Source organism: Apium graveolens, unplaced genomic scaffold (assembly GCF_009905375.1).
Source record: "Apium graveolens cultivar Ventura unplaced genomic scaffold, ASM990537v1 ctg4765, whole genome shotgun sequence".
Classification (NCBI taxonomy): domain Eukaryota; kingdom Viridiplantae; phylum Streptophyta; class Magnoliopsida; order Apiales; family Apiaceae; genus Apium; species Apium graveolens.
In genome coordinates this window covers 86,826-101,043 of record NW_027418677.1, presented here as the reverse complement: position 1 = coordinate 101,043, position 14,218 = coordinate 86,826, and the positions used below count along the sequence as shown (strand labels likewise).

Below are 14,218 nucleotides of genomic sequence, written 5' to 3'. Positions count from 1 at the left end.
CCCGAACAGCTTCATCAAGCTTCAAAGACCAATCTTTCCTTGATGGACACATAACTTTCTCTAGAATACACTTGATCTCTCTATTAGACACCTCAGCTTGCCCATTAATCTGAGGATGGTAGGCTATAGCAATGAGATGATTCACATTATACCTTTGCATCATGGTAGTGAACTTGCGATTGCAGAAATGCGATCCCTCGTCACTGATTATGACTCTTGGAGTCCCAAATCGTGTGAATATCTGCTTGTGAAGAAAATTAAGCACTACCTTCGCATAATTTATCGGTAAATCCTTGACTTCAACCTATTTCGACACATAATCGACTGCCAACAAGATATAATGATTATTGCAAGATGAGACAAATGGCCCCATGAAGTCGATTCCCCAAACATCAAAGACTTCAACCTCGAGAAGCACATTAAGAGGCATCTCATCCCTCTTGGACATATTACCCACACGCTGGCATCGATCACACTTCAAAACAAAGTGATGCACATCCTTAAACAATGTAGGCCAGAAGAATCCCGCTTGAAGGATACGATCTGTTGTCTTCTCTCCACCATAGTGGCCTCCATAAACAGTTGAATGACAGTCCCACAAGATCCCCCCCCCGTTTCGCTGTATGAAATACATTTGTTGATGATTTGGTCAGCTCCTTGCCTAAACAAATATGGCTCATCCCAAATGTACCACTTCGCCTCATGAAGAAACTTTTTCCTTTGAGCGTAAGACAAGTATGGAGGCATGATATTACTCACAAGGTAATTCACAATGTCTACAAACCACGGTTCTTCCTCTTGCACTCCAAACAACTACTCATCGGGAAAAGATTCATTTATCAATGTCTTATCCTGTGAAGTTGCACTTGGATCTTCCAAACGAGAGAGATGATCATCGACTTGATTCTCAGTACCTTTTTTGTCCTTGATCTCTAATTCAAATTCCTGAAGAAAAATAACCTATCTAATCAATCTAGGCTTCGAGTCCTTCTTTGAGATGAGATATCGAATTGCAGCGTGATCAGTGAAAACTGTCACCTTCATCCCAAGAAAATAAGATTGAAACTTCTCAAAACCGTAGACAATGGCCAAAAGTTTTTTCTCAGTAGTAGTATAATTCAGTTGAGCACCATTTAGGGTCTTACTAGCATAGTAGACCACATGAAATATGTTGTTCTTTCTCTGCCCAAGAACTGCTCCAACTGCATAGTCACTTGCATCGCATATCATCTGAAAAGGGTTATTCCAATCAGGTGCAATTATGACAGGTGCCTTGATCAAACTCTTCTTCATGAACTTAAAAGCAACTAAGCACTCATCATCAAACTTGAACGGGACTTCCTTTTCTAGAAGATTGCACAATTGTTTAGAGATTTTAGAAAAGTCCTTGATGAACCGCCTATAGAAACCCGCATGACCAAGAAAGCTGTGAACTCCCTTGACAGAAATTGGTGGAGGAAGATTTTCAATGACCCCCACCTTGGCTTTGTCACCTCAAGACCCTTACTAGAGACCTTGTGCCCAAGAATAATGTCATGTCACACCATAAAGTAACATTTCTCCCAATTGAGAACCATATTGGTCTCAACACACCTTTTAAGAACGTCGCCAAGATTTTGCAAGCATTCGTCAAAGGAATCACCAAACAAGAGAAATCATCCATTAACACCTCCACATTTTGACCAATTATGTCAGAGAAGATAGCCATCATGCATATCTGAAATGTGGCAGGTGCACCACACAACCCAAAAAAAACTCTTCTGAAGGAGAAAGTACCAAATAGGCAAGTGAAAGTAGTATTTTCCTGATCTTCTAGGGCAATGCAAATCTGATTATAGCCCGAATAGCCATCCAGAAGACAGTTTACTCGTGCCCCGCCAACCTGTCAAACATCTAATCAATAAAAGGCAGAGGGAAGTGATCTTTACTCGTGGATTTGTTCAGCTTTCTATAGTCCATGCAAACTCTTCACCCCATGACTGTTCGAGTAGGAATGAGCTCATTCTTCTCATTAGCTACAACCGTGATACCTCCTTTCTTCGGCACACATTGAACTGGACTCACCCAAGAACTGTCAAAAATGGGATAGATGATCCCTGCATCCAGCCACTTGAGAATTTCCTTCTTCACAACTTCTTTCATGATTGGATTAAACCGTCTATGTTGCTCAATAGTAGGCTTGCTACCTTCCTCTAGCAGAATTTTTATGCATGCAATAAGAAGGGCTTATTCCCTTAATATCTGCTATAGTCCATCCAATTACCGATTTGAACTCTCTCAGAATCCTTAAGAGTTTTTCCTCATCACTACCTGAAAGGTCAGATGCAATAATCACAGGCAAAGTAGATGCATCACCTAAAAAAACATACCTTAAGTGTTCAGGCAATAGTTTAAGCTCAAGTGTAGGAGCTTCCTCAAAAGATGGCTTAAGGCGCTTTGGAGATTTGTTCAGCTCCTCCATTCTAAGAGATTCAAAAGGCATATCCATCTTCCGCTTTCAGGGAGAAGCATTCAGATATTGCAACTGCTCATCACCTTCGTCATCTTCACTATTTGAATCCCCCAACAAGGCCTTTTCTAAGGCATCTAACCTTAGCAATTGATCAAGTTCTGAAGTAACCACCGAATCGACCAACTGCACCTTTAAGCACTCCTCATTTTCCATAGGGAATTTCATGGCATTGAACACATTAAAAGTTACATCCTGATCCAGCACTCGCATGGTGAGCTCACCCTTCTGCACATCTATCAAGGTTCGGCCAGTAGCCAAGAAAGGTCTTTCCAAGATGATGGGAATCTTCTTATCCTCCTCGAAATCAAGAATTACAAAATTAGCAGGAAAGATGAGTTTATCCACCTTGACCAAGACATCCTCAATAATGCCTCATGGATATGTAATAGAATGATTGTCCAACTGCAAGGTCATATAAGTCGGCTTTGGATCAGGTAAGTCCAACTTCTTGAAAATTGACAAAGGCATCAGATTGATGCTAGCTCCCAAGTCACATAAGCATTTATCAAATGACACTTTTCCAATGGTGCAAGGAATAGTGAAGCTTCCAGGATCTTTAAACTTCGGAGGCAACTTCTGTTACAGCACAACACTGCATTCCTCCGTGAGAGCAACTGTCTCTAAATCATCAAGCTTCACTTTCCGAGAAAGTATACCTTTCATAAACTTCGCATAACTGATTCTATGGATTATTCTTTAGTAATTTATTATATCTTTATTTTTGCGATAAAATGTTAGATAAATAAATATCCTTGGAATATGATATGTAAATCTATATCTCTAAGTACGTGACTTAGAAATGAGATTATGAGAATAATATTGATATTCCTAAAGGTCCCTAGTTAAGTATTATTGTTAAGGGACGATAATAAACACGTTGAGACTAGTGTGTTTGTTGATTGATGATCACATCTCATTGTTCATAGGTATGGTGATACTAAAAGTCAAAACACATGCACATGTATTAAATACATGGTGCTGGATTGACCCGTTCTGAGATACTACATGTTTAAAGTGTCATAAGTTAATCTCACAGTGATAATGATGTATTGGTCCTTAGACCTGAAATCATTATATTTTTATACGAGAATTAATTTACTTTGATACTATTGAAAGTTATCCTTGACCGGGTAATACTAAAAGTAGATATTGGGTATATTATGAATCGTATGAGAAAAATGAATGATCTAGACGGGATTTAGCCCTCCTATATTAAAGGAGTGATATTATTGGCCTCTTGATTGAGTAAGACTATAAAATGCATGACAATACTGATTTTTTTAATAATTTACTCATTGATTAAGGAAAGAACGATTAAACGTTAACAGAGGATGACACAATGCATGACTCGAGTTTGATCTATAATATAAGGCTAAAGGGATTATATTACATTGTACATTATTCACGAAAGATTTAATTGAATCATCAATTATTATTATTATTATTTGGGGAGCAATGATGTATTACTAGACGTCTCTCATTGTTTATAATTTTATTATTAGAAAATAAAATTATTGCCAATGTTATTATAACCTAAAGGGTCATACACAAAGAACGTTTAAAACGGAGTGTTATTTAAATTATGAATTTAAATATTTTATTGTTGTTAATTCGAATTTATTTATTAAATTAATTAAGGGAGACTTGATTAATTGTAAATATATTAGAATTCGAATTTAATAATAATATAAACCCAAAATCAGAATGGGTCCTTTTAGAAAGGACTCATTCTGATTAGGGTTAGGCTCGAATCTCCTCTCTTCCTATATATACATTAAGATGTATATTTTTAGGATTTAGAAGTTAATCACGTTTTTTAGAAAAAAAAACCCTAGCAGCTCTACATCTTAGAGAGGCTAGAGAGAGAGAGAAGGAGGCAACCAAATTGGCTAGTACCGACTTCGGTGATCGTGGGACGATTGGACATTCGTATGGATACCTTGGAGAGCAGATCTTCGAAATGAGGGTTGCTGTGTTGGTTCATCAAGATCGGAACGTTCATCACAATCAGAAGGAAAGCTTTATTAAGGTAAACATCTATTCTCCATAATTATCCGTTCATTATACATAGATCATGCGATAGGGATTCGATTTTTTTTATTTTTCCGTTGCGTTTTAATGATCGAATCCCCAACAGTTTGCTAATGTATTGAATCAATACAGTAATAAAGAAGTTCAAGAAGCAGATATGGTGTGCTGGTTAAGTTGGAAGAACAGAAACAAGATAACATAATATCAACAAGGTTCAGAGCACTCATAAGTATTTTCATCTGCAAAATTCTTTCTTAACCAATGGAAGATTTCCCAGGACAAGTCGTATGATATTTTTTCAGGGTTCATGACTTAAGATGACGACAAGGAGAAATGGGAAAAACCATAGCAAGGTATGGTTAAGGTCAATGTAGATGCAGTACTTTTTGAGAGTTCTAATCTGTATTGTACATCCATGATAGCTCGGGATCATTCAGGAGGCCTGATAGTAGCTACTACTAATTGTAAAAGGGGTCAAATAACACATGAGCTTGTGTAGGCAATCAGAATCAAGGAGGTTTTGAGCTGGGTTAAAAGTAAAGTCGTACAACTAGTGATTATCGAAACAGATTATTTATTCGTGCTTCAAGCCATCAGATGCTCTACTGTCAATCTAAGCTATCTTGGCAGACTGGTGGATGAATGCAAGGAGCTAGGAAACGAGTTAAAAAATCGTTTTGTGGCGTTAAATTTTATTAAACGGTCCGTGAATAAGGTGGCTCACTTTTTAGCGGAACACTATAGTTCAATTGTCGATCGTATTTGGTACTGTGGTGATAGTTACCCAGAACTACACCATGTAATGCATAATGATTTGAAATTTTAATGAATTTCGATTTTTTTGGCAAAAAAATAAATAAATAAACTTCTTTTTAATATATGACTGAATTTATATTTTTATTTTGTCGTATCAGTTATCCATGATTAATCTCGATAGATAATGTAAGCAAATAAATAATTTATGAATATTCTTGTGCAGCGTGTAACGCGGCTTTATATCCTATTTCTCTTTATTTGGAACGAGTCTTTTTAAATTAGTATATAAGTAAGTTCGAAGAGTGAATTGAGACGCGATATTACTCTGCCTTTTTTCTGAAGTTATTAATTTTAATTCAAAAGCAATATATAATATACTTTATTATTCTAAAATGTTTCGAGATATTTTATAAGTTAATTGCTCCTAATCAAATTTTCTAAAATTATACAAAAGATTTGTTTTAAAAAAAATTATGCAAAAGATTAAAATATTTTGAAATTTATTTTGGAAAATGTTAAATCCAGAGTAGCTTTCTAATTTCCAGAGCAAAAGACACGTGTAAACACTAAAATGTCCTTCCAGGATGTACATCAATAATCCTAGTAAAAATTAATATGAGGATAATTCAGTATTTTCATAGTTATTTTGCTCTTAAAATTAAAATTCTGATTTGATTTTAACATTTTCCTTTATTTTATACGAAACGCCAAGAAAACAGACACAAAATTCCAAGATATAAAATACAGAAATTTTTTATGTGTCTCTGAATTTACATGTATTGAGATTGGGGTAAATTTGGGATCCAACAGACAAAAATGGCAGACCAAGAAGAAAATGAGATCAGTGTTGAACAAAAAATAGAAATCGCCAAGTGGTTTCTTCTTAATTCTCCTCCTGGTGAAATTCAATACGTTGCTAAAGGTTTCTTGTTTATTTTTTTATGAAATGTTGTATTTATTTTGTAGTGTATATTAATGCATTTTCTTGATCTGCTATTGTTTGCAGATGTTAAAGCTATATTGGGGGATGATGAAGTGTATGAAAGTGCTGCTTCAGAGGCTTTTCCTCTTTATAATAAAGCCCATCTCATTTCTCTTCAGTTTCCTAATAGAAGTGGTGATGTATGTTTTTAACTCTCTTTTTTCTTGATTGGTTTCGTAAAGTTTGAATCTTTATGTAGTATATGATTAAAGTTTGAATCTTTATGTAATGTATTTGTTATCAAGTACTTCATTGCTGAGAAACCGTGTTCTTGTTTTTGTTGGGACGGAGAATGAGTGTGAAAAGATAAAAAGATTTGGGGGATTGATTGTAGTGTGGTGTTTATGTATTCGGGGTAGGATTGAAATGATGAATTAAAGTTGACTGTTTATGTGGTGGGGTGCAACTGAAAATTTGATTTGTTTTGCAGATTGCAGCGAACAAATGTTTGTAGAAGTGTTTAATGTGGTTTGTGTGCATTGGGTTTCATTCCCTTATTGGATAATTTACGTGTATAATTGATTGTATCATGCCTTTAGGTGCTTATTACTTCATTTGGAGAAATTAATGTGAATGAGTATCTTGATCCTAGGACTGCTCAAGTTGCAAAAGTTGACCATATCAAGCAAGTAAGTTATGCCCTTTTACAAATATATTGTGAAAGTTTTTTGAAATATGAATTTGAGTGGTAAATATAGCATGTTTCCCGTTTGCTACTTCATTGAAAGCTTTTATAAAATATTTCATTGAGAGCTTTTATAGTAGTTGGTTTTATTTATGCAAAAAGGGGCTTGATAGAAGTCTCGCAGATTGGTAATATTGAAGATGAACCTATTCGAAAGAAAAATGGCGATTTCTATGTCGCTAAACACCAGAACGTGCACTGTAAATTTCCCGTCTCTGACTTTTGTCTTGCATAGTAATCTTGAGGAAAAATTGTAAATTGTAAATTAATTTATAGTTTTTTTACCTTGAATCGTCTAAACCCTTTCGGGGTATTCTGTATGCCAATCTTTGTTGTAATCCATTTCCTCTTTATTCTTTTATAATTACTGAAAGAACGTCAATCTGAATGATGATTGATATGAAGTAGGCACCGTGCATTAATTTAAGGAAATCTTAGGAATGTAGATTTCATTTGCATAAAGGCTTTTTTATTACTGTGTGTTCCAATGTATACTTGTTGTAATACTTTTTAACTAGTTCATTTTTTAGTCTATTTATTTAACTACCATTTATGGTAGTGATGTACCATATTTTTTCGTTGGGCATATCCTATTTAATGGCTATGTGGAATTTATTCAGGTTTGTAAAAGTGTCAGACCTGCTACTGACGAGGAACTTCCGTCTTCATATGTCGAGGAATATAGGTACACAATGATTATATTTATTTTTTCTGCATAGGAGTCTTATGAATGTGCCAGATCTTTGCATCACTTATAAGTGTTGGCCTTTTTGACCAGGACCCGGTGTCTAATTCTATTTAGTGTCGGCACATGGATTCTTTTAATAAAATTATGCTTTTAATTAATTTGTCATAAACTTTATGGCAGCATTTATGCATCATAAAATAATACATTCTTCTCTTACAATTTGTTTACCACACTAGTTCCTTCAAAGACTTCACTTTTGAAAATTGGGTTGTAGTTACTAATAATTTCTTTGACGAGGGATCTTTTGCAATACCTATTGCTATAAAAGCCCTTTTTTGTAAGCCAATGACTAATGTCCTCACAGCTGTATACAAGGAAGTAACAGTTCCCTCACATTACTTGAATTTGGTGACTGATACTGAGACTATCACAATAAGATGTAATTTAGGTCTACAGTACAGATTGTGCTGATATTAGTATGCTACAAGTTTCGAGGGAACCATTAACAACTGGGAAACACTGAACCATAGAACCTAGTGAAAGAAGTTCGGTACAGATTTTCAGATGAACCTAGAGCCTGCTTTATGCGAATGTGTATGATTCTGTACACAGAATAAGTTGCATTTTCCATTTCTATAACAGAAAAGGATATATCAAGTCATTGATGGATGTCTTCAGAATTTTCTCTTTCATCGTAACTCTCCCCTCTTGTTGGATGTTAATTTGGCTTCTGTTCTGGTCTTTTTTGATAAGATAATTTATAAAATGTGCCACTAACGTCTAATGGAGCTACATAGATATCGTATAATGGGGATGAGGATGTAGTTAAATAAATACTTCCTCCGTCCCACAATACATGCCTCTCTGACTTTTTTTCACGTATTTTAAGGTGCATAAAAATGATAGCTCCACATATTTTATTTTTATTTTTTGAATTAAAGTGTAATATTTAAACTTATATTTAGAAAAATAAATTTTTAAAAATAATTAGTGGAGCTTTATTTTTATTCACCTTAAAATACGTGAAGAAAATTCAAAGTGACTAGTATTTTGGGATGGAGGGAGTATATAAAAGATGAAACTTTTCCTGTCTTGAAATTCTGAACCTGTAGTTAGTATCATTATTCACTGACCCAGAGAATGTGTAAACGATTATGTTTACTTATTTGATTCCTGTGTTTGGTCGATACAGTAGACTAGTAATGCTGCTTTTTGAGTTTTGGCATCATTTTTATATATTCTGGAGGATTCATGGTTTGCTGTATTGCATAAAAAAATTACTGGAAGAATTATCTCCTAATTTCCGATCACAGATGTGCAGTAGAAGCGGAACTAAGTAGATATGTTGGTGAAGCTTATCCCAAAGGCATTTGTTCAGTTTTCTGTACAAGTGGAAAGGATGTAGAAGACGCTGGATCCGATTTTACACTTGTTGTGGTTATTTCAGCTGCTCGACACAGCCCGCAAAATTTCTGGTGAGCCTTTCATTCATATTATTTATTGATTATATGCTCTTATATACCTTATCTTCTGGCAATTGTATGCGACTCAGCATGATCTATGGTTTGTAATAATTAAAGTTGTGCTCTAGAATGTACATATGTTTCTAGGAATTATATAGTCATTTGAAGGAATTCAACAGTTATTAGGTCTAGGTATCTTTTTCCCAGTGCACTTCTATTGCCAGCTATACAATGACAATCTTTGTTTTTGCTTGTGTGGAAGCCATGTTCTTCATCTGTTTACTGTATGCCTGAGTCGAGTTCACTGCCCCATTCATGAATACCTGATTGCCTTATTAGTATACTAGTTTAACTAAGTCATCAGATTGCTTGACAACTGGTGGTAGCTTTTAAACTTAATTTGTATCTCTTAATTTTTTTGCAAAAAAGTGGTAGTTATCTTAAAACGTACTCTGCTGCTAATTACCATTTAAATGCTGTGATTTCTCTCAGTAATGGAAGTTGGCGTTCAACATGGACTATCGAGTTTAAGGACGACTTGCAAGTTGTGGAAGTAACAGGCAGAGTGCAGGTAATAACCTCTATATTGTATCAGAAATAATTTTTATGTACAAACTGCATTCTAGCATGTGTATATGTGAAACTTTTTGACTTGTCGAGGTAACAGTGCATACTGAACTATCTTGAACTTTTTCAGGTGGGTGCTCACTACTTCGAAGAAGGAAATGTCCAATTAGATGCAAAGCATGAATGCAAGGACTCAACAATCATTCAGGTAAATCTTTATGGAATTATACTTCTTAGATTTTCTAGTTTTGTGGTTATGTTAGTATAGCAGGTGCTTTTTTAATTATTCTCAGCAAACATTATAATTAGTTTCCACCCCTCTCCCAATCTGACAGATAGAATATAATGTCATCTGAGGTATGAAATAGAGGAGAATGATTTTATTTGTAATGAAAATAGAGGATAATAAATTTTACAACTACTTATTGTAAAAAAAAACCTTGTTAATCTGTACAAGGACCAATTTCAGGCTTGAGCTTATATAACCAAACTTGCCTCAGCTCATTTATGGGAGCTGGAGCTTGAACTTATTTCTTTTAAAGGCTCGGCTCAGATCTATCTTGTATATCCCTACCTTATCAATATGCGTGGGTCTTAAACCTCCAACTATACTCAAAAGCAAGGAATTTTGTGGTTATGACGTTTATCAGTGCAGATATCTGTTGTCTCATTATGACATTGTATCATAGGGAAAAAAATGTCAGATGGATTACTCCTAAAATGCCATCACCTTAAAAAGAAATAAGATGCGAACATATATGGTCTCTGCAATTCTCCTGGACCCTGGTAAACTTAAATCAACATGTAGCAAATCCAGGCTTAACTGCATGAGCACCTTGGTGTTTTAGTTTTGATGATCTGGAACCACAGATATGAGAAAATGGGGAATCGCCTCCAGATTCCAGTAGTTCTTCGAGCTGGAACTTTTAAAATGTTCAACTTCTTGTTAGCAAGTTCTAGTCTTCTTTAGCTGGAAGTTTCCCTTTCTGTTTGTGATGAATAAATAGTTTTGATCTCCTCTAAAGCCCTTGTTGTAATCAATTCTATCGTGATCATTAAAAACACCCCAACAAATAGAAAACAACATTTATGGGCAGTTCTTTTGTTACAATTTTTATGAGCCTGTTAAATTGGCTGTATTTCATGCTTTTTACTTTTTACTCCTTGATGGTGGGCTGATTTTTTCATGTTCGTGTTAGGCTGCTGATGATTGTGCGATTTCCTTGACGAACATTATTCGTCATCATGAGACAGAGTACCTTACTTCTCTTCAGGTTGAGGCATATGTTAATTTTTTTAGTAGTTAAGAGTTTATTCTTCCAGTGACCTGTTACTGACAATTACACTATACAGGCATCCTATTCAAACTTACCAGATACTACTTTTAAGGTTTGTCTCTGAAATCCCTCGAACACATGCATCTCTTATGCAAATAGATTTAGTACTTATATCATATATGCATACTGATACAGCAATACATTTTGAAAAAATACTTTGCCTTGACCAACGAAAGATAGAATTATAAAAAATATTGAATGACTTTGCCTCCTTTATGCGGACATTTATTCTAGAGCCTATATTGAGCTGATTACATTTTTATGTGCGTATACAGAACCATCAGTAGGAATGCACTAATTACCTTTAATCTTTTGCACCCAAAATGCAGGATCTTCGGAGGAAACTACCAGTTACTCGTACATTATTTCCATGGCACAACACTGTGCAATTTGCCCTGACTAAAGATATCACCAAAGAGCTTGGAATCGGGAAGTAGATCAATCAGCAGACGCCAATTTTCTCTCAAGGGTAAATAGGAAGCACCTTGCGGCTTGCACAATTGGATGATGATTCTATTATCGTCATTTTTTAATCTCCAGAGTCGAGATCGTCTCGTTTTATATGTCTTCTAGTCTCTTTGTTTACCTTTTCTATAAACTGATCATATCTTTCTTCTTTGTGAATGGCCTAGTTTTAGTTTCCATATGTCAGTTTCCTGTAATGTATATGAGTTTGGATGCTTGACGTATTTTTGTAATATATTTTTTAAGCAGAATCCTTTAATCTTGTTACTATTTAATGTACATGCTGCTATCTTTTTGTCTGTTAATGGTGAAGAATCGAAAGTCAAGAAAAGTGCAGGACATGAGGACATTAAGTATTGGGTGGGGCTCTCTCAATATAGGCATATACCTCTCTGGCAAAGATTTTGTTGTATAAGATTTCACTTTTAAAACACAACTTTTTTTTTTAATTTATAAATAATAAAATAATTAAAAAAACATGTCTCGAAACAAAAAAAAAAGGTTTACAAACTGTGAAGTTATCATTAATGTTTCCTAAATTTCATGTCAGAGTTATAAAATAACAGAAGTTGAGGGGCACAGTTGCAATTCACAAGTCTGGAAAAACCCTTCAAAAACCTAACCCTATATATCACACTATACTTCGGTCCTGTAATCTCCATTTATCTGATTACTCTCTCTCTCTCTCCCCCCCTCTCCCCCCCTCCCCTCCCTCTCTCTCTCTCGCTCTCTCTCCCCCCCTCCCTCTCTCTCTCTCCCCCCCTCTCTCTCTCTCTCTCACACACACACACACACAGTTTCATGGTTTTAATTTAGGTTGTTTATTGTGTTAAATTATGTTAATAAAAGTAATAAAGAAGGGACTCTGGAATGATGATTCTTAGCCAAATCAGACATTGATGTGCTCCTGAGGAATGTCTTCTTGTATAATATATGTATAAGCTTTGAACAAGACACCCTTCTGTAGAAGCGCATCTATGTGATGATAAAACAGAGAGATGGTATTAAACTGACCAGAGCCATTCCGCTCACTTCTATAGTAGCTAAAATTTCCAATTTTTAAATTTAATTTTGTCAAGATCAGGTTGTGGTTATAGTTTATGTGTTTCATTCTATCAGTTTGGATTAATATGACGACATGTTGGATTTGTTCAGTCCTCTGTGTCCGTTATGTTATTTTAAGAACAGACCTAGCAAAACCCGATATGTGATTAATTTATAACCAACCGATAAGAAGTGTTGCTTTGGTTCCGATAATGTGTTTGGACAAATGCTTCGAGGCATTAGTCAAAATCTGCATAAATAGGCATTGCAAGAGGAAAGATTGATGCTTGTTGTAATGTTGGTTATGTTCACAGAGAAGGGATGTGAATTGGGTCACATAGCAGAAAATAATTGTTCTTCATTAAACACTTCTAAATATTGGCTCAACTTACAAATGGGGTTATTGCATTATTGCAGGTGCATATGCTCTCATCCGCATAATGATTATCCTGGTATTTAATTGTTTAATTTCTCTTGTCACATCTTCTTTCTTAATTTTAGCGGAATGCAACACCTCTTTTGACCATTTGCTTGTACTCCTATGAATGCTTAAGGAATCTTTGCAGGGGATCCATGTAAGCATAATTTGCTGGGGGAACCAACATTATGACATTGGAATAATCTGTACTCCTATGAATGTTTTGAATAGCAGGCTCCACACAAACGCGATGTCACGAACCAACATTGGAATAATGACACCATTATGAATTATTAGCAAGTCAGGCATTCTGTAGAGAATCAGGCTTCTTCAAATCAATGACAAACATTATGACATCTTAATTAAATGTTAAGTTTCTCTAAAGTATGTAAAAACTGGGAAATTTTGTTACAGTTTCTATAAAGAAATTAACATTAATTGCATAAAATTGAAGTGAGTTATAAATTTTTTGCACAAAAATGACCAATCTATGATAATAGGCGCCCGCATGACTTAAATATATATTTTTAAGCACTTGATTGCATTCCTCTAGTTGACTCAAAGGGTAAAGTTGGAAAATAGTAATTCAAATAACTAATTTGATACAAGTTCAGCTGTATGTACATATTTATAATATATATACCCAACTCCTAATATTCATAACCAAATTAACACTTTTAATCATACAAATTAGCTGGGTATATCATAGATGGCATAGTTTATGTCATTGATATTCCATTTGATAAAAGAAAAAGTTAATAACCCGTGAAGGCGGGTTGAGTATTTACAAATTTCCACGGTATCGAAGACAAAAAGCCCATCAAAGGGGTGTGCAGGAAGAAAGCAACCAGGAAAGTATTTCAGACTATACATGGAGCAAAGTTTCCATAATGATCTTGAGCCCGAGATATGCCCTGAGATTCATTTTGATTTTATGGATCCTCCTCACCCAAAAACACTAATGCGTGCATTAGAGATTTTGAGCTACTTGGAAGCTTTGGATGATGATGGATATTTGACCAAAAGATTAGGAAGATGCCTTATTCGGCCTTGGGAGTCTCAGACATATGCACACGAAGCTAAAACTCGATTCAAGCATATAGATGGAGATCATCTCATTTTTGAATGTGTACATAATTACAATATGTATAAGGTAAATTATGAAGTTAATGTGTACATGTTTTTGTCAAGTCGATTCAAAATTCGGGTATCAGACTGAAAAGACTTTTTTTTAATGCATTGGTGTCTAATAATTACTTGGAACTGTGTA

The 14,218-nt window shown here is 35.0% G+C and overlaps 1 protein-coding gene and 1 non-coding gene across 3 annotated transcripts; both read left to right on the top strand.

Moving 5' to 3' along the window:
* The first annotated feature begins 6,003 nt into the window (after positions 1–6,003).
* On the top strand, positions 6,004–11,753 carry LOC141702197 (F-actin-capping protein subunit alpha). Of its 2 annotated transcripts, none has more exons than XM_074505893.1 (10): positions 6,004–6,197; positions 6,306–6,421; positions 6,821–6,910; positions 7,587–7,651; positions 8,968–9,129; positions 9,610–9,688; positions 9,815–9,892; positions 10,884–10,958; positions 11,038–11,073; positions 11,351–11,753. In XM_074505893.1, the coding sequence occupies exons 1-10, from the start codon at positions 6,116–6,118 to the stop codon at positions 11,456–11,458; spliced, it is 891 nt and encodes a 296-aa protein (XP_074361994.1). In that variant the 5' UTR covers positions 6,004–6,115; the 3' UTR covers positions 11,459–11,753. The 2 variants fall into 2 exon arrangements, with proteins under 2 accessions (XP_074361994.1, XP_074361993.1); XM_074505892.1 differs by having other exon boundaries at positions 6,008–6,221.
* Positions 11,754–12,351: 598 nt separating this feature from the next.
* LOC141702198 (small nucleolar RNA snoR127) lies at positions 12,352–12,504 on the top strand. Its single transcript, XR_012567055.1, has one exon. It is a non-coding gene; the product is annotated as a small nucleolar RNA snoR127 (small nucleolar RNA).
* Positions 12,505–14,218: the final 1,714 nt, after the last annotated feature.